This window comes from Lissotriton helveticus, chromosome 8 (assembly GCF_964261635.1).
Source record: "Lissotriton helveticus chromosome 8, aLisHel1.1, whole genome shotgun sequence".
NCBI classification, from domain to species: domain Eukaryota; kingdom Metazoa; phylum Chordata; class Amphibia; order Caudata; family Salamandridae; genus Lissotriton; species Lissotriton helveticus.
The window spans coordinates 1,100,096,218-1,100,115,262 of record NC_136069.1 but is presented as its reverse complement, the minus strand read 5'-3'; the positions used below and the strand labels follow the sequence as shown (position 1 = coordinate 1,100,115,262).

At 41.1% G+C, this 19,045-nt stretch overlaps 1 protein-coding gene across 1 annotated transcript in view; it reads right to left on the bottom strand.

Annotated features, from left to right (window-relative positions):
* The window catches only part of PRKX (protein kinase cAMP-dependent X-linked catalytic subunit), a 412,224-nt gene that overhangs the window by 198,900 nt on the left and 194,279 nt on the right, over positions 1–19,045 (bottom strand). The window contains exon 3 of the mRNA XM_078657985.1: positions 12,176–12,439. Coding sequence (XP_078514111.1) covers positions 12,176–12,439 — 264 coding nt within the window. The remainder of the gene's footprint in view (positions 1–12,175; positions 12,440–19,045) is intronic.

Sequence of the window (19,045 nt, the reverse complement as noted above, 5' to 3'; positions counted from 1 at the left end):
CTATATAACAAACTACAGTTTTGTTAGAGTACATTATAACTTTTACAAGCTATTCATAACGAGTGCTTGAAAAGCAAATATAAAATACAAGGATTAGAGTCTTTAGCTCTGTGTTTCTACGATGAACAGCAGTGTCAAGAGAAAGCACTTCGATATATGCATAAACCTTGTACCCCAACCTGTGTTCCTAGTTTATCCGTGGGAGTGCAAGTAACTCCAACCTGTGTTCAGAGTTTATCCCTGGGAGAGATGCACTCCAGTCTGTGATTCTGGTTATTCTCTCTGTCGTGCTGCTGATGAAACCTGTAAGTGTATGTCACTGAAGTTAATGTATGGTCATTTTATGTAGACACCTGTTAAGGTACTTGTGGTTACAGCCTCCTCTTGTTATTTCCAGTGCATTGTGCCATCGTAAAACCAGAGGTTCTGGTCCAGAGCAGCTCTGCAAATGCTGGAGATCCCAGAAGTGACAAATCCCGTTACAAAGTGTCTCTTTTCTTATTTTATCCCCCTTCTACCTGTGTCCGTGCATGATCTAAGGAGTTTGGTCCTTTGATTTTGTGATCCAAGAGGCATAGGAAGTCCAGCATTGGTTGCAGGGTGGTCTCCGCGGTTGAGACCAGGAGAGTGCATGACATTAATAGTATTAGAACAACTGGATGTGACAGGAGCTGGGTTGTACCACTACCCATGACAGTCGTAGTTTTTCAAGGGCCATGAATATATGGCAAAGCAAAAGCAATTGGTCAGTATTCCTTATGTGAAATACTCACCAACAGTGCATATGAAAGGGCTTAGAGTACCTTTTGTCCAAATCCAAACCTAAATTAATGATCTTAGCCATCTAATGAACTTCAAATTTGTAACAACCGACTGTAGTAACTAAGGAGACGAGAGTACGAGTGCTCTCAAGAAGCATCAAAGCACCGAGAAAATGGTTTTCAGCTATTGTCAACTTATTCAAAGAAGCAAAACCACAGATGTTAGTTATGTATAACATGGCAGATTTCACCTGAACCCAACAAAGCTTAAGGGTGAGCGAAACTGCATGAAAGCCTAATCTACCTGCAAAGTTCAAAGTGACGTGCTCCGTGCTAAAGGTGTCATCGGCAAATTGTAGGGTGCATATTTTTTTCATTTGTCAAAGTAAGGTCATAATTAATATTTTAAAATCTTCAAATCATGCACTGAAGGAAAATGTGAAAAGGGATTGAGTCAGTAGGCTCTCCTTTAACACATCTCACTTTTACTAAATTATAGTATCATTCAAAGATACATTACTCAAGGTGCAAAGTAAAGGGAACCTTATCCAAGACTGCCTTCAGGCTTTGGATACCACATGCAAGAACTCCTTTTTAAGTGTTACATATTGCCAAATGAGAAGGAAATAGACTTCAACTGTAGTAACATTAGCCTTAAACCCCTGCTTACAAATGGGACAATATATTCAGGTCTTCAATCCACATTTTTAATTTGTCAAGGACCATTCTACAAAAAACATTTGTATGAAAAAGGTATAATTATTTTATCACATCTGTGAAGATTTAACCCACGTAAGGTGACCGTTGTCGTCTATCCACATCGACTGGTCTGACCTTTCCCAGTTCCATTCTACGTTACTCAATTTCCTAATGGCCCAAAAAAAATTAAAAGGCTGAGAGATTGGAAAAAGTTAACTGATAGAAATAGAGGAATTCAGGGTTCTGACTCTAGACCTTCATTTGACAGGGGACATTGAAAGGGCAATCTTCGAATGAGAGATCTCAAGACAAAAAAAAAACACAACCGTCACCAATTAAGTTGTGAGCAATACACTCCATTCCTACCCAGCCCTGAATCTCAGAGAACATGTACACAGATAGAAGAATCCTAAAGAGGGGTGGAGGAAGAAAATACCTCAGAAGATTAAAAAAAACTCAGAAATAATGACAAAAGAGTCATTTCATTTACAAAAATGCAGTACTTCCTAGTTAAAATTTGCACTTATACAATGTATCCAGATCATTCTTCTCACTTTTAAGATTTCAAAGTCTTGAAAAGAACGTTTGATGAAAACCACAAAATATTTATGCAAAAGCTTCAAAACTGGCATTCAAGGAAAAATATGAAAAATACGAAACAAATTGTATCTAATGTCAAGGACATTTTTCCTCATCCCTGAACACCAGTCAACATGCACCAAACGACATAACCCAAATCTTGATCCCTCAAACACAGCTGACTTTAGAAAAATACCCCATGGTTTGTGAAACCCATTAAAAGAATAGATGCAGAAGCACGGATTTCTCACATGAACCAGGATGGTCATGTAGCTAGTCATCAAGTCAGCTTCAGAGCAGGATACTGTACTTAAGCGGCTCCAACGTGCTAAATGATGAACACCACATTTTCAACAAAGGTGACCCTCACCTAATAGTGGTAATTGACCTAACTATGGCAGTTTGATATTACAGAGCATAGCAGACAAATAACAATCCTCGAATCCCAGGAATGAAAGAAGTGACTAAATTGTTTCTCAATCCTGCCTGTGAAACTGACAAATCCTGCTACAAATTGGGGACTATGCATCTGAAAATCAGATTAAGCATGTGGGGTTTTATATGGATTAATCGTCAACCCAACTCTATTTAACAATCTCACTACCCCTTGGGATATTACTGAATGATAATGGATCGAGTATACATCAGTAACTGGCAGCACTCAAATGTTTTTACAATTATCCATCCTAAAAGACCTCACAACTCTAACTTGGATGAACAAAAATGATCTGCTATTCTAGGGTGACTTGTAAAGCGTATGGCTACCCACAGAGGGCCTCCCAGCACTAACATAGGTAGGAGCTAGACAAGATCTTTACAGAAATGGTCAAACAGGCACGTTTGGAGAAACTCCTAAAAATGTGTTCATCAGGGGAATAGATCAAAGAGAATCCCATAATTTAGAAGCAAGAATGGAGAAGGAACGGCCAACACTTCTGCTTTTATGAAATCTGAGAAATACTGCAGAGTATGAAGTATATTGTCTAAGAGGTCTTGCTGGAGCATAAGGTTGGACCAGATGATACAAAAGACTTGGGCCCTAGTTATTAAAAGCGTATAGCGAAAAGTAAGGTTTGAATTGAATTCTTTTTAAAATCGAAAGCCAATTAAGTTTTACCAGAAAGGTAGACACAGGCTGGTGTCTACCTAGGCAGCCTCAGCAAGAGATGAGCTGCCACATTTTGAACAATCTGCAGTCTTAGTTCTGATTGAAAGAGATCCGGGTATAGTACATTTCAGGGCCTGGAAAAAGAGTTCATATTATTGTCAACATAAACAATCAAGATGGACTCACCACTAAATGCACTCAACCAGAATAACTTCTCTACATCGATCACAACCAAATTACTGGGTTTCACTACAGACAAAAATATATAACGCATGCCATATATTGGTAAGACGGAAAAGAAAGCATATGAATAGCTCAATTGCATTAAGGCATTCCAACATCTAAACTCCGAAGGGCTTCTAAAAACAGTAGAGTATTACTTAAACATCTTAAAACTGGATTTTGGAAACGCCACCCAGGCCGGATTTCCTCTATCTCATCTTGCCCATTTCAAAGCTGTTCTCCACTTTGCTGCTTGATTAGTCCCCAAAGTTTAAAAAACAATCATCACAAAACATGCACTCAAAACCTCCAAGGCTGTCAATGCAAGCCAGAATCACATTCTAATGATTCACCCCTGCTCAGAAGTCACTTCATAAAAATACTCTAATATCTATTAGCTTCTGACTATTCAAGGGAGATCTTGAAATCTGAAGAACAAAACCTCAGAGCTGTCTCCACCAAAAACTCACTACATGCAAAACGTAAAGCATTCATGCAACTTGTAGGTATTCGGGAAATAACTTGAGGCACATTTACTTGAGCAATTGGAGAACTAAAGTCACATTGCCATATGTAGTATACATGAATGATTTTCACCACAAGTTTATGCAAAATCACAGTCCACATAATTTATGAATCTCCTGTGTTTCAACACCACACCATTCATTAGCTTTTCCTCTTTGTATCGTAATCCACTTTGTTTTCAGCTTTTGATTCAGTGTGAAGGAGCCCCTGCACACCTCAGGTCAATACTGCACTACATATACATTCAAATAAATATAAACCTTCTTTCACCTTAGATCCCCCACTCATTCATTTCTGTTAGTGGTTTTGTCTAGTTTCCTTGGGTGCAGGCCTGTTACGGCTGAGCAGGATCGGACTGGGAACAGAAACCGGCCCTGGCACACTGCTCAGCCGGCACCCTCTGGGGTGAGGGGGAGTGCAGCCGAGCAGTTTGCGAGGGCCGGTTTCGGTCGCTTTCGTTACAGGGGGCCGATATTGCCAACCCCGGGTAACAAAACGGCCCTTCAGGGCACCAAAACCGGGCCCTACCCTAGCGGCCCACCGGGGAAACGCCCGGTGCCCACTATGGTCAGTCCGGCTCTGCGGCTTAGTGGTAAGCAATCTTGACTTTTGAGTAGTTCACCTTCAAAATATTTAAATATAGCCATCCTCTTACCAGAGAACGTACACAGTCTACTCAAAAAAGAGCACAAAAGATCGAAGCCAGAACATATTGGGAGCATTAAGCCAACTCTGAAAAGGAGGAAGAAAAGTCAGTAGTAATCTCTTACACTTTATCTTATGCAACATCCTTGATTGAGAGTAACATAGAAGTGGGTGGAGTAAAATCCACACCATCGGAGGTAACCCCTGGTTAAAAAAAAAAAAAAGATGCAGCATGGGGAAGGGGCATGGGGTCAATGGCGTAGCAGTGGGCAGAAGGAGGAAGCAACATTGAGTCCAGAGGGCACATACATGGGAAAAAGCAAGGAAACACATTCACTTCAACTGAACGATAACAGGAGAAAAAAGTAAAGAGGTCATTCAGTGGTGACGTAGTAAAGTAGAAATACTCCAGTGGTGGGATAAACAAATAATGAAGATTAAAGTCATTGAATAACAAGCATTTGCAATGCAACAGGTCTCTCATTTGCGAGAGTTTAAGCTATTGGCATTGTAAATGACAATGCATTTTATGTAGGTTTTGATAATTAACACATAAATAAAAGGCAGTGTCATTCACAATGCCAATAGCTCAAATTCTTGTAAATGTGAGACCTATTTCACTTCGGAGAAGTGGCCGCCATTGTCCCGGGCCGCTTGGAAAGTGAAAGCGTACATGGCGCGCTTATTGTTGCAGGAAAGCAAGTCGTGCCTGTAGTAGGAGAAACTCGTGCTTAAATACTAAATAAGACATACCAGGTAATAACAGAAGTAAAAGGGCCAGTCCTAATGGGAGGTTACAAATGAAGGCAAGGGTGGTATTAAGGAAGGACTAACAAGCATATTAACGAACCAGCATTTACGAAGGACAATGACACAAGCCAATGACAAATATGGGCGAAGAGTGGGTGGGGCTTCAAGTCCATACTCGAATACATCATGTCTCGCAGACCAACGCATGCGCTGCCCAAGCTCGACCTAAAAGGCAGGGAAATTACGTAGACAAGAAAGCCATCTAATCAAGAACAGTGACAGTCCCATAACCGTCCATATGCCTATATTGTAATGTATTGGAGACAACAGCCAATTGACAAAAAACAGCTAATCTATTGGGCGAAGCTATAAAAGTGCACAGTACGAATGTTAACGATCATTCTTAACAAGCTTTGGCAAAGATAGTAGGTTTTGCCTAAACAAGATATGTGCTTGGTCTATGTTTTGCTGTGCAGCTTGGCTGAAAGTCTTTTTTTTAAAGTGTAATATAATGCAGCACTGGCCGAGGCATAACGTTTTTTTATTGCTGGCTGGAGGCAACATAGAGGAAGTAGGGAAGTAGAGTGGCAACGGAAAAGGTGAGGCAGCAAGGAGAGTGTGGGGGGAAAACACTACGATGCAGCCAGCAGTGTCCCCGTTATAGCTCTTTTCTTTTGTCATGGCAGCTGGGTTTAGGGGCAAATAATGACAGAGGTAGGGAAAGGTCAGGCCAACATGGACAGGGGAAGGATGAGGGCCAAGTGGGGGCACGGCAAACCAACATTAACAGCAAACGGGGGAGGGAAAGACAACGAGGACAAAGAGGGAGGGAGGAGGGGGGCAAGCCAGAACCAACAATGAATGGAAGGAGGGAGGAATTTTTTGGGGAGGGTGGTGGCAAGCCAGCACAGACAATGAACAGAGGGAGAGTGGGGGCAAGCCAAGAAGGACAACAGAAGAAGGGAGGGCAGGTGAGGAACACGGGGGGAGTACACATAAATGTTAGGCGCACACTGGTGGAGTACTTAAATCCAATGAAAAAAGCCATGGAAAAAAGGACAAGTAAAGCATCCATGCTTCAGATTAGGCACAAACACACGAAGAGGAAATAAGCAGACTGCAGCTCACCAATAATTAGTAAGCAAATGAGCAAAATGTATCAGACCCATTCATGCTAGAATAATGAGATCTGACTGAAACTTCACACATTTTAAGGATACACTATAAAATAAAATAAACTACATTTATTGGCAGTTACAGAATTTACTTTGGGCAAGGAAAATGTATTTAGGAATAGTGGAATACTGAGTACGTATCAGGCTGGTTTTAGGAAAAATAGGTCGACCATTGATCAAATCCTTACACTTCAGCTGTTATACTGGAAGACGGTGACAGTGGTGGGTGGCAGTCTCTACCGGATATTCGTTGACCTGAAATCGGCTTTATCGGATCTAGTCCCCTGTGCCAAACTTTGGGAAGTCCTTGAATAACTAGGAATCCTCCCTTACCTATTGTCCTTGATTCTTAGCCTCCACACAGGTAACTTTGCCTAAGTTAGACGTGGGAAGCATGGGGAATTGACCCCTCGTTTCCCAGTTGATAGAGGTGTAAGACAGGGGTGCGTGTTGGCTACAACTGTTTTGCCTCTTTGTTAATGCACTGGTGGCCCAACTTATTAAGGTGCCAGATAACGATGCCCCTAAGTTGGTACATGGTAAGGTCCCAGCAATGATGTTTGCTGATGACACTTTGCTTTTATCGAAGTCCCCTATGGGCATTCAGCGGATATTAAACAGTTTTGAATTATTCTGTAAAAATAGGGGACTGGAGATCAACACAGCTAAAACCAAATTCATGGTATTTAATCCAGCAAAATCCTAGCGCCCAAACCCCTCTCTAAACGGCGCCCTATTAGAGAGGGTGTCAGTCTTTGATTATCTTGGTATTACGCTGTCTGAATCATTTGAATGGGGGCCGCAAATAGCCAAGGCAGGTCTTAGGCTTGCCCAGACGGTGGGGGGACTTATAACAACCTATAAGAACTCCTCTCATGTACCACCTAGTCCTGTGGTTGAGATCTACCAGGTACAAGCTAGGAGTGCCGTAATGTATGGGGCTGAACTTTGGGGTCATCGTCCCACTGCTGATTTGTCAAAGATAGAGAACAGATTCATGAGACAGTTGTTGGACCTACCATTGAGCACACCCCTTACACCACTACATTTAGATTTGGTCAGTAGACCTAATGCAGATGAGGTTGGGTTGAGGCCACTGACTTTTTGGCATAGACTGCGGGTGACCGCGGAGCTAGCAGATTACCAGTTAGAGCTAAAGGGGATTATGGGTCTACCAGGAGTAGCTAACCTGCCATGGTTTTTATACATAAAAACGCATCACTTAGGATTGGCATCCCTGATTTGTGGAGCAATCCTGAGGTGGCGTGTCTGACAATCTCACGTCTAAGATTGGTAAGAGCCTACTGATTGCTGACATCCAGGGGAATCCCAATCTTGATCACTTATCGGTTGAGTTTTTGAATTTCAAAACTGACTATATTTTAGAGCCATTCTTAGAGGTCATTTAACCAACTTGGCAAGGAAGCTGTATATCCAGTTTAGAACAGGAAAATTGTCATTGCATGCCTTCACCAACAAATGGCAGAAAGGGCCTCCTCTTGGATGTCCCGCTTGTACCGGTCTAGATGAGACGGCTATCAATGTTTTCTTTTATTGCCCAAGGTTATACAAATGCTAGACAGTGTTGGCTCTTACCTCTTTGCAGAAATCTAGGGTGTAATCAATGTTTAGAGGCATTCAGAATTTTACGAACTGATACACACTCACCCATTGTATTTGCAGTGTCCCGTTTTTTTTAATTCAATGTGGCAGAGTCGAAGATTTTTTTTTAATTCACCATTGAAGGCAGCAATCTCCACCACTGACTTATATTTTACAATCCTTTTTTTTTTTTTAAGTTCTTTTTAATGTTTTTAGCTGTTGTATTATTTTAAATCAATAACAATGTATAAGTGTACTACTCCTTTTCCATTGGTGGTATAGACAGTTAATGGATATAATTCAAAAAAGAAATATGAAATGTTCTTTTTCACTACTTGTATTGCTTAGTTTTTATGGTCTGTAATGACCGAAATAAAGTCTTTGGAATTGGTATTTAGGAATCTAATGGACTCAAAGTAATATTGTAAAAAAACGTAAACTTAAAAAACTATTTGCACGTGGGATTAAAAAATAGTTTAACTAAAGGTTTTTGTTCTTCATGTTCACTTGGACAGTAATCCACAAACCATAATCAATAGCTGTACAGTGCCCTGTCTGTTCAGAAGAAACCATCTGCTCTGAACCAAAGGAAAACAGAATTAGTATGCACCCTTGTAAACCAACAATTGCACCAGACATAGCTACGGAAATGAAGTCTAAGTACGAGAGAACATCTGATTAGTGATATGAGACCTTCCCACTCTAGTTCTGCATTAGGCACTAGATTTCATTCAAATACAAAGGCTGAAGAAGCTTCCCCTTGAACACCCACACCAACCTCCACTTTGCCACTTAGATCTTTATTAGGGTCCTTCGGGAAACTGCTTCTTCTCTGAAGAACACTTCAGGGAATCTTGTGTTTCTATTCCTTACACGACAGCAACTTTATTTATTGGCACTGTAGCTGCAAAGCAAATAGGCTTACTACAAATGTAATACTGCCTGGCGCACATGCACTGTGCCGCTCTGGTCCAAATTTCATAATTTCTGACATAACTGGTATTTTTCCTGGCAGCCGCTCCATATGTTTGAAGTGAGTTTTCACCATCCCATTGTACATGACATGACTAACTGCTAGTGAGAGATAATTAAGATTACTGGGTACATGTCTTTTACTTACAAATGAAGTGGGGGAAGAACACTAATGGCTCTAGCTAGTACATTTGGGAGCAGAAGAGACAGAGCTTGTGTGTAGAGAGGTGTGCGTGTGTTGGAAAATGGTGCATGTGGGAAAAGGGTGTGTGTGGGTAGAGAGGTGTGTGCACTTGTTTTGTATGATGATACTAGGGAATAACGCTGGTTTGTAAAATGAAAACGTCTTCCCTCCCTATGTAAATTTAGATCCCAAGTATGTGGGTTGCCATGTTAGAACAGGCTGATATAGGCTTCTCTACTATACAATCCACCCTGCTGTTTCGGCTTCCTAAAGAGCTCTCCAGATACACCATGCTAGTCTGTAGTGAATTAGCCTTCTAACTCACATCACTGAAAGTGTAAGCCTCAACTGCTCATCTTCACTATTGGTCCATACACGTAGAGTCAAAGCTTACATAAACAGGTAAGTGAACTCACAGTAGTATCTGGTTCAGAGGTTCAAATGGCAACAAGTAATACTTGTTACAGAGATCTTCCAGTTCAGAGTCCCTAGACTTCAAGGTAAGGGTTTGACAGAAAGATAACTAATTCCAGTCAGGATATAAAAAAGGATGAAAAACACAATGACACTGGGGCGGGGAATACAAACCCTGAGGATGGCACAGAGACAGAGAGCACACTGAGGCGCACACACAGACTTGATCCAGGGACATTTACATCTGGGACAGACAGACACCTGGAATAGGGAATACAGAAATGGAGTATGGAAAGACTTACAGCCTTAGGGTATAAACAGACATTGGGTCACCATTTACATTAATATTGGTGTAGGGATCTAAATGCATTGAGAAAGGGAGACCATGAGGACTTCAGGCTGATTCTGTAACAAGGAATTTACCAATATTGAGATAGGGAGACAAGTAGCCTAGAATTCCACCACTTTCTAAACAAACTGATCATAATAGAAGGCACAGTGATGCGCTAGGGAAATGAGATCAAACTATGGGAATTGGGACTATATGCACTTTGTCATGGCACACACTGACAGTTAAAATGGAAAAATTGGGATGGGCGTGACAGTGAGACAGGAACATATTTCTGTTATGAAAGGGAACTTATTGGGATAGGAAATACATTAATAACAGGACACAGACCCCAATCATTGGCCAATGAAAAAAGAAACCCTAGAGAAAGGAAAATAAGGCAGACAGTGATCAATGACTACAAGCATTAGTACAAAGGGACACTGACAGACAAAGAGACAGTGTGTGGATCTACAAAAAGTTGAGGAACCCACCTGGGCTTTGAGCAATCTTTAAATATATATTCAAGTGAAATGGAGACATATATGAAAATACATATACACAAAAGAACAGGGGACATATACACCTTGCTAAGTGATACAAACAGACAGTAGTAGGAACAACCGCACTACGAGAGAGCTGTCAGACAACAGGATCAGAAACACTACCAAAAACTTAGATGGACTTTGATTCCCAAGTGTGTTTTTTGCTTTTCCTTCTGAGTCTTTTGGATAAGTTGATCCGTACATGCACCTTAGTGAACTAGGTCTCACTGAGCAAACTTGCTGGGCTGGGCTTAAAGTCACAAGATCCCTATGCCCGCTCCCTCTATGGAGCCATCAAACTGGATAACTGTCAACTGGAAGACAACAGTTTATGAGGTCAGGAGCACATTTACTCTGAAGAGACTACCACTTGGTTTGATTGATTGATTGATACTTGTATAGCGCACTACTCACCCGCAAGGGTCTCAAGGCGCTTGTACGAATACCGCTGTGGAACCCTTCCTGGCTTTCCCTGTGAGGTGTCCACTCCTGGGCACCCCCAAGGTGGAGGCCAGGCATCCTTAGCGTTGTGGGGGCCATTGTGGAGATTAAGCAAGCTATTGCCCAGAGTTGCAGAGTGGGACTCCATGATTGGAATAGGCACCGAGGCGAGAATTATCAGGTCCGTGGAATTTTGAGCCCAAGACCCGCCGAGGCGGGGAATTGAACCCTGGTCCCGGGCTAGATCTCTGCATCAGGGTCTGCCGCTCTAACCATTGAGCCACACTTCTCCACTGGTCAAGATCACACCATTAGTGGAACCAGAAATACTGCAATCTAAGACTAAAATGGCATCAATTTGGGAATGATTGGATGCAATAGTCAAGGTCACTGGGTTCGATGGAAGGTTGCATGTCCAGCCAGCCTCCCCCAAAGAGTTCCTTCCACCAGCCGAAGCCTCTTCTTTGTCTAATTATCAACCTGCAGACTACATTACTTACAAAGTGATTAATCACGCATGAAAGAATGAAAATGTAATGCTACACAAACAAAACATTGTGTAGACCAAAAAAATGCAGTTTGAGTTCAAAGAAACATTCTACACACGAAATAACCCTCCCAATGGAGTGCAAGAGTAGGCTATAATTGTGTGTCACCTGAGAACATTGTAGAGTGAGGGGTAACCCACTGAGAAGCTTTCATTTGTAAGTTGGCATGAGCTGATCACACTGGAGCTCCCAGGTTTAGGACTGCCACTACAGCTGAATTTCATACCCAGGTGCCAAGGTTCAGGATGAGATGCCCGATGAATTAACTTGGTCATAAGTACCTTAGTAATGTTGAAAATGAAGGTAGTGGGGTGATTACACTCTTGAGCTTTGGATTTTAAAGGAAAACGGAGTCAGATTGAAGAATGGTTTGAGAGCTACTGCTCTAAAAGATTTAGACATTCCTAAACAGTATTGATCAGGCAACAGGCGGACAAATGTTCTTTCAAGAGTGACACTGGTGAAAATGTAGTTTCAAATTTGCTTCTAAGGTGGCGCAAAAACACCGCCCCAACTCTGCTAAGAAAAATGAAATAGTTGTCTTAACAGTTTCCGGAAAGGCCTAAAACTTATAGTCACAATCACCAGATCCTGCTTTCAAGACAGCAACAAGCAGAGGAAAGAAACAAACCCTGCTCCCTGCAGGATTCTAAACTGCCATATAAATATGTTCTTACCTGTCTGCCAATTTTTTAGCAAAACCAAAATCCGTGAGCTTGATGTGCCCTTCATTGTCCAATAATATATTTTCTGGCTTTAAGTCCCGGTAAACAATTTCTTTGGAGTGTAGATATTCTATCGCGCATATAATCTCCACAGAGTAAAACAGTCCAGTGCTGTTATTAAAGCGTCCCATGTTGCGCAAGTAACTAAAAAGTTCTCCTCCAGGTACATATTCCATCAACATGTATAAAAAACGTTCATCATGATGGGTCCAAAACCTGTACCAAAAAAAAAAAACAAGAGTTTAAAAGTCATGTATAACTATCACTGCACGCACAATACTTTTTACTTTTACAGGTCAGTGATGATATCATTATCTTCTTAACTCATGAAAGTATAACATGCGGAAAAGTTGCCAGGGTCCTTGAAATCACAGGTATTAGAGGTTCTGTTTTTTCTGTCTTTTTTTCTTATATAAAGAACAGCATCCAAAAACTATTGCAAACACAATAGGTTCACGTTTTGGCTCTACCGATGCTATTCAGCACAAACAAAGCACAAAAGAACATTTAGAAGGAGTGCGGTCTGGGATCAAATTTCAGCTGCCAAGCTCTAGAATTTTTTTTTTTTAATAAATACATTTAAAAATAAATAAAGTATGCAACAGGGAGAGACCCTGGAGCCGGCAGAGAACAGGAGGGGGAGCAAGTAAACATTACCAACTACAGGACCAATAGGTTACCAGGAGGGGCGCTGGAGTAATGGAGACACTGGGTCGAGGTAGCAGGTTAAACAAAAGCAACTAAAAACAAGCATTTGCAATGCAATAGGTCTCGCATTATTAAAGTTTGAGCTATTGGCATTGCTAAATAATGCAACACCAATAGCTTTTTTTGCAGTTGGTGTTGCAATATTTAGCAATGCCAATAGCTCAAACTTAATTAACCCAAGACCTATTGCATTGTAAATGCTTGTTTATACTAACCATGAGGGTTTTTTAGGGTTTCAGTGGAAGTAGGGCGCTCTGCCTAGAATCAACGTTTAAAAGTACATTAGAGGCAATCAGAAGATGTGGTGCGTGAAGAACGAACGGAGAAAGCCCTTAACCGTTCAAATGAAAAAACCTAAGGCTATTTCAAACATACAAAAGGCAAAGTTCTCGCAACCACAATTTAGTACAAACAGAGACAAAATGTCTTAAACAGGTAGATAACAATTTAGTAATAAGCAACAGCGAATCCGTATGTCTTTAAATCTTGTCCTTCAGGAGGGTCGTTTATTTATTCCACATTCAGCCGACACGTGTTTCGTCGTGTTAGAGTTGAGTCAACACGACTCTTCAGGGCTGATAAAACAGAAACAGTGTAGATGTAACATATCTCACATGTGTCACAAGTTTCCATTGAATTACATAATGTGACAAAATTAAATCTAATGGTGTGAGACTGTGAGGCCTTATTTGCCCATAAGTTATCGGTGTTTAGCATTGTTTATTTAGAAGCTTGAAGCATGAATTCTCAGCTTCTTGCTTATCACAAATTACGATGCGTGGTGAAATGGTGAGAACGTCTAACAGACTGTGTGTGACATCGATATTCAGTGCTCATCCAAAGTGCCATGCTCGCAACGATCCTACATTAGGAAAGCCTCAGGGAGGACACGTATTCTCCATCACTATGGGGACAATGTGAGTGAGTCCATGATTATAGTGCTTTGTTTCCCCAGGTGCCATGATAATTAGTGATAAAACAGCATGCTAAAAGTGATCCGTCTGTAAACATCCGAACATAGCATACCTAGTGGAGAGACCCACCGGTCAGTAGGTCAGATTCAAAAGATGTTTCTAGTGGAGGATTCTGAGTAAAAATAAAATTACAAGAAAGTGGGGGAGGCATAAGAGTGAGGCAAGCAAAAGTGTGCGATCGGTGGTTGAAAGTCGTAGAACGTCCTGCTTACCGGTAAATGAGGGTATAATAGTAACCCTGAGAAAACTAGTTTTGATGTTCCGCTCTGGATATAGAGCAGTTGATAATCTTCAGCAACGGTAAATTCCTACCAAGTTTGGTGATGTACCCAAAGGAATACTGTATGATAAAAAAGGGGATATATATACATTGTCAGAGTGTTTGCTAAGAGGCTTGTTAATCGACACTAAAACGAGCAATTGGAAATCAAACAATTGCGGAAGGAAAAAGCCTACCTGGATACGTGTGCGTACCAGACCCTACCGGGAGGGGATCCAAAACAAAGTATTCTGGAAATTAGTGATGGTTCGATCCCTCTGTGGATTACGAACTGCATGGACAATGAAAAGACGTAAAGAGCAGTCAGCGATAATCCCATCTAAAACCTCGCTGGTTAAGTATTGTATTGCTCGTGTAGCAGGCAAATACAATTTACAAGTTGCACTGCACTCACCGAAGTTCTGGTATCCCTCCTCTGTGTGTTCCCGGTCGCCGTGTTTCGAAAAACGGACACGTGACCGGAAACCGGAAGAGCTTATATGTCATTTCTTTCACAAAAGACTAGAGCGAAACAGGGTGAAACTAGAACCTCCATGTTAGAAGGGAAATCGTATGTTGAAAATAATGCGGAAAACAAAAACCCCGTCGGTTCTAATTTAACACTTACACCCTGCGATTGAACGAAAGTGCCCGTGCGTGTATATTGGTGACAAAATATTAGTAAATGTCAAACAAGATATAAATGCAGTACAGAGAGAAAATCTTTTCAAACAAGAGTAACCATATCATAACTGATGATATTTAAAATCGTATGATACTTGATTGGCATGATAAACAAATAAATAACATTCCAATCTTAACAGAGACATTGTCCAGAAAGTTCTGCCCACCTAAATAACAGATTCTAGGTTAACCTATTATTTGAGATTATAATGAAAATTCATAATTGGTTTATTCTTACAGAACCTTTTAACTGGTAGGGTGTTCAGTTACCAAGAAAGAACTGTAGTTCCTGGTCATAATTAAGCCCGTGTTCCACGCATTGAAGACGCATGATCCACGTGGCTTCCCTACGTCTCAGCTTCAGTTCTCGATTGCCCCCTCTAATGTTTAAAGGGATTGTGTCTATTCCGAAGAAACGTACCTTGACTTCATCCTCCAATGGTTGACATTCTGCAATGTGTAAGGCCACTGGATATTTAGGATCCCTCTTCTGAATGGCTCTCATGTGTTCAGCCATTCTCTCTTTCAAGGGCCTGATGGTGCTGCCTACATAAATTTTGCCACATCGGCATTCAATGATATAGACCACGAATCTGGTTAGACATGTGATGTTGTGTTTAATGTTATGTTCAGTTCCATCGAAGCCCTTGAAAGTTTTGCTTCCATGTTTGCCCCATTTGCACATGGAACAGAAACCACACTTGTAAAAGCCAATCCCTCTTGTGGTCAGCCAGTCGGGAGAAGCAGTATTCTGTGGAACAGTAGGGCTAAGTTTATTCTTAAGTGTGAAACCCTTTCTATATGTAATAGCTGGTCTCTCAGAAATCCATTCTTTGAGAGCAGTGTCACCTTTCAGTAAGTGCCAGTGTTTATTAAAACTTTTTTTGATCACACTATTCAAAGCGTTAAATTCTGTGATTAGTCTTATCTTTTGGGTGGAGGACTCAGGCTCACTGCGTTTCTTCAAGCAATCTGTTCTTAAGGAGCGTCTAGCCCTTTTCTCTGCAGTTTTCAATGACTTCAGTGAATAACCCCTATTAAGGAATCTGTTCCTCATGTTGGTTATACAACTCTCGAATTCTGTGGATTCGCTGCAATTACGTCTAGCCCTAAGATATTCACCATAGGGAATAGACTGTATCTGGTGAGTAGGGTGAGAGCTGCAAGCATGGAGGATGGAGTTGCAAGCGCTCTTAACTGTTTTTTCAGTTTGGGTGCCTCCACGTTTTAGCTCCATAAAGTTTCATTGTACTCCTGTAATTATCTTTGTTCTGATATGGACAGAGACAAAGCGGCAGCTGATCTATTTGACAATTTAGCTAAAGGGATGCCTACACACCAGGCTTCTGCCTCCACAGGTCCTGCGCCTGTTGAGGGTCTCAGGGACAAGTTTATTAAGTTGGAAAGATTAAAAAAACAGGAGAACTCACGGTGGTGGGATGGGACCACCCTCAAATATTACAGACGGAATAAACAAATACCAAGAGGACTTCGCTCCCATACCTTTCCAACATATGATGATTTAGACGTAGACCTAATAGTAAAATGGGAGGAGTCCTTAAATCAGAACTCCATCAATTTGATGGACATCCTTATAGAGAGTGCTGAGCGCAAAACCACCAAACTCCAATTAGAGATCGCTGTTATTGAACAAGAAATTAAAGATCTTAACAAACCTGAGTCTACGATTAAGAACTACACCACACTAGACGAAATCCTACTAAAACACCAGGCAGAAATTAAAACAAGGAAAGCCCGTCAAATCAAAAGAGACGAGGCAGACTACAGAAATGGTAGGGTTTATACCTATGATCTTAAGTATGATTCAATGATTCCTAGGAAGAAACAAGGATCGCAGACAGGCAGATCTACAACTACCAGCTCGATCAACTCTAGCACCACCTCACTGAGTTCTACTGGACTTAGTGAATCAGAGAATGAGGTATTAGACAACTCAGACCCCACACGCTTGCCTTTTTTAATAGAAATGGGGCGCATCAAAAAGGGCAACAGAACACAACCTCCCAGAGGCGTAGTAGACCCAAAACTCACAGAGGCAAACGCAGCAGCAAACGCAGATTATCGGAGGAAACTCAGATCAGGGACACAGAGGAACTAACAGATCCGGTTGACACTGTTCAAGTAGTCAACCTTTCCTCTCTTTCCTTGACCACTGATATGATTTCTTTACTTGGCAAAGGTTTAAGTTTTAATCCTTACGCAACTGGAGACATTTGTAAAACCAAAATTGACATTTTTAAGTTTGTGCGTAATCTAAAACTTAAGAGACACTTTGCAGATCAACCTAATACTGCCAGACATACTAAGAACATTCCTAATGTTTTTGAAAACGATTTATTGACTATTAAAGATGTTCAAACAACTCATCTGCTTCTTTCTTTAACGGATAGGGAAGAGAGTCCATATGATATGGAAAAATTGCTTGAAGAGCTGGACGTTGAAACTGATTATGGGTTGGCTAGCGGCCTCAAATGTAAATCCAGATGGACCCCAACATTATCAGGGGGGAATGCCATTGACAATTTTCATAGACATGTTCTTGAAGACTTAGATAAAATCAATACCAAGAATTTAAACATGAAATTTAAATATAAAGACAATTTAACAAAAGGTGAACGCTTAGCTCTCTCTGCTCTTAGCAACAACCCTGATATTATTATTAGGGAGGCAGACAAAGGGGGCAATGTTGTTGTTATGGATCTCGTTGACTACAATAACGAGATCCTTAATCAACTCAATGACAACTTGTGCTATGAACAACTGACCCATAATCCCATGGGTCCGTTAACGATTCTAATCAATAAACTACTACTTGACTACAAGCAATCTGGTCTTTTGGATGACGAAGAGTACCTATATCTAAAAGTATCTAAACCTACCTTTCCGTGGTTGTACACATTACCTAAAATACATAAGAACCTTCCCTTCCCTCCTGGTCGACCAATAGTCTCAGGAATAGGGGGTCCCACTGAGAGATTGTCCGAATATGTGGACCTTTTTTTAGGACCTTTAGTTAAAAATGTACCTTCACATATTCAAGACTCGAAACATATATTGAGTATAATGGCTGATATTGAATGGCAGCCTGGTACGCTGCTAGTGACGATGGATGTGGTGTCCCTTTACACCAGTATTAATCCTAAACTAGGGATGCAAGCTATGGAGAAAACACTTTCGAATAGACCAGCCTCGTTGTGGGCACACACGAAAATGCTACTAAAAATGATGGAACTTATCCTAGATAACAATTACTTCATTTTTGACCGAAAATGGTTTCGCCAAAAGAGGGGGGTAGCTATGGGCTCTAAATTTTCGCCCTCTTTCGCTAACCTATTTATGGGAGCACTCGAGACGGACCTAATTTGGGGAACCAAAGGAGCCATGTTTATCGACTCTATTGTATTCTGGGGTCGTTATATCGATGACTGTTTTCTTCTATGGTCAGGTACTGAGGACCTACTTTTTTCCTTTTTTAACTATCTGAACAACAACACTTGGGATATCAAATTTACCATGCAACACAGCCACGAGAAGATGGAATTCCTAGACTTTGAGTTTTATGTTAAAGATAATGCTTTACATAGCAGACTCTATAGGAAACCGAGCGCTTGCAACTCCATCCTCCATGCTTGCAGCTCTCACCCTACTCACCAGATACAGTCTATTCCCTATGGTGAATATCTTAGGGCTAGACGTAATTGCAGCGAATCCACAGAATTCGAGAGTTGTATAACCAACATGAGGAACAGATTCCTTAATAGGGGTTATTCACTGAAGTCATTGAAAACTGCAGAGAAAAGGGCTAGACGCTCCTTAAGAACAGATTGCTTGAAGAAATGCAGTGAGCCTGAGTCCTCCACCCAAAAGATAAGACTAATCACAGAATTTAACGCTTTGAATAGTGTGATCAAAAAAAGTTTTAATAAACACTGGCACTTACTGAAAGGTGACACTGCTCTCAAAGAATGGATTTCTGAGAGACCAGCTATTACATATAGAAAGGGTTTCACACTTAAGAATAAACTTAGCCCTACTGTTCCACAGAATACTGCTTCTCCCGACTGGCTGACCACAAGAGGGATTGGCTTTTACAAGTGTGGTTTCTGTTCCATGTGCAAATGGGGCAAACATGGAAGCAAAACTTTCAAGGGCTTCGATGGAACTGAACATAACATT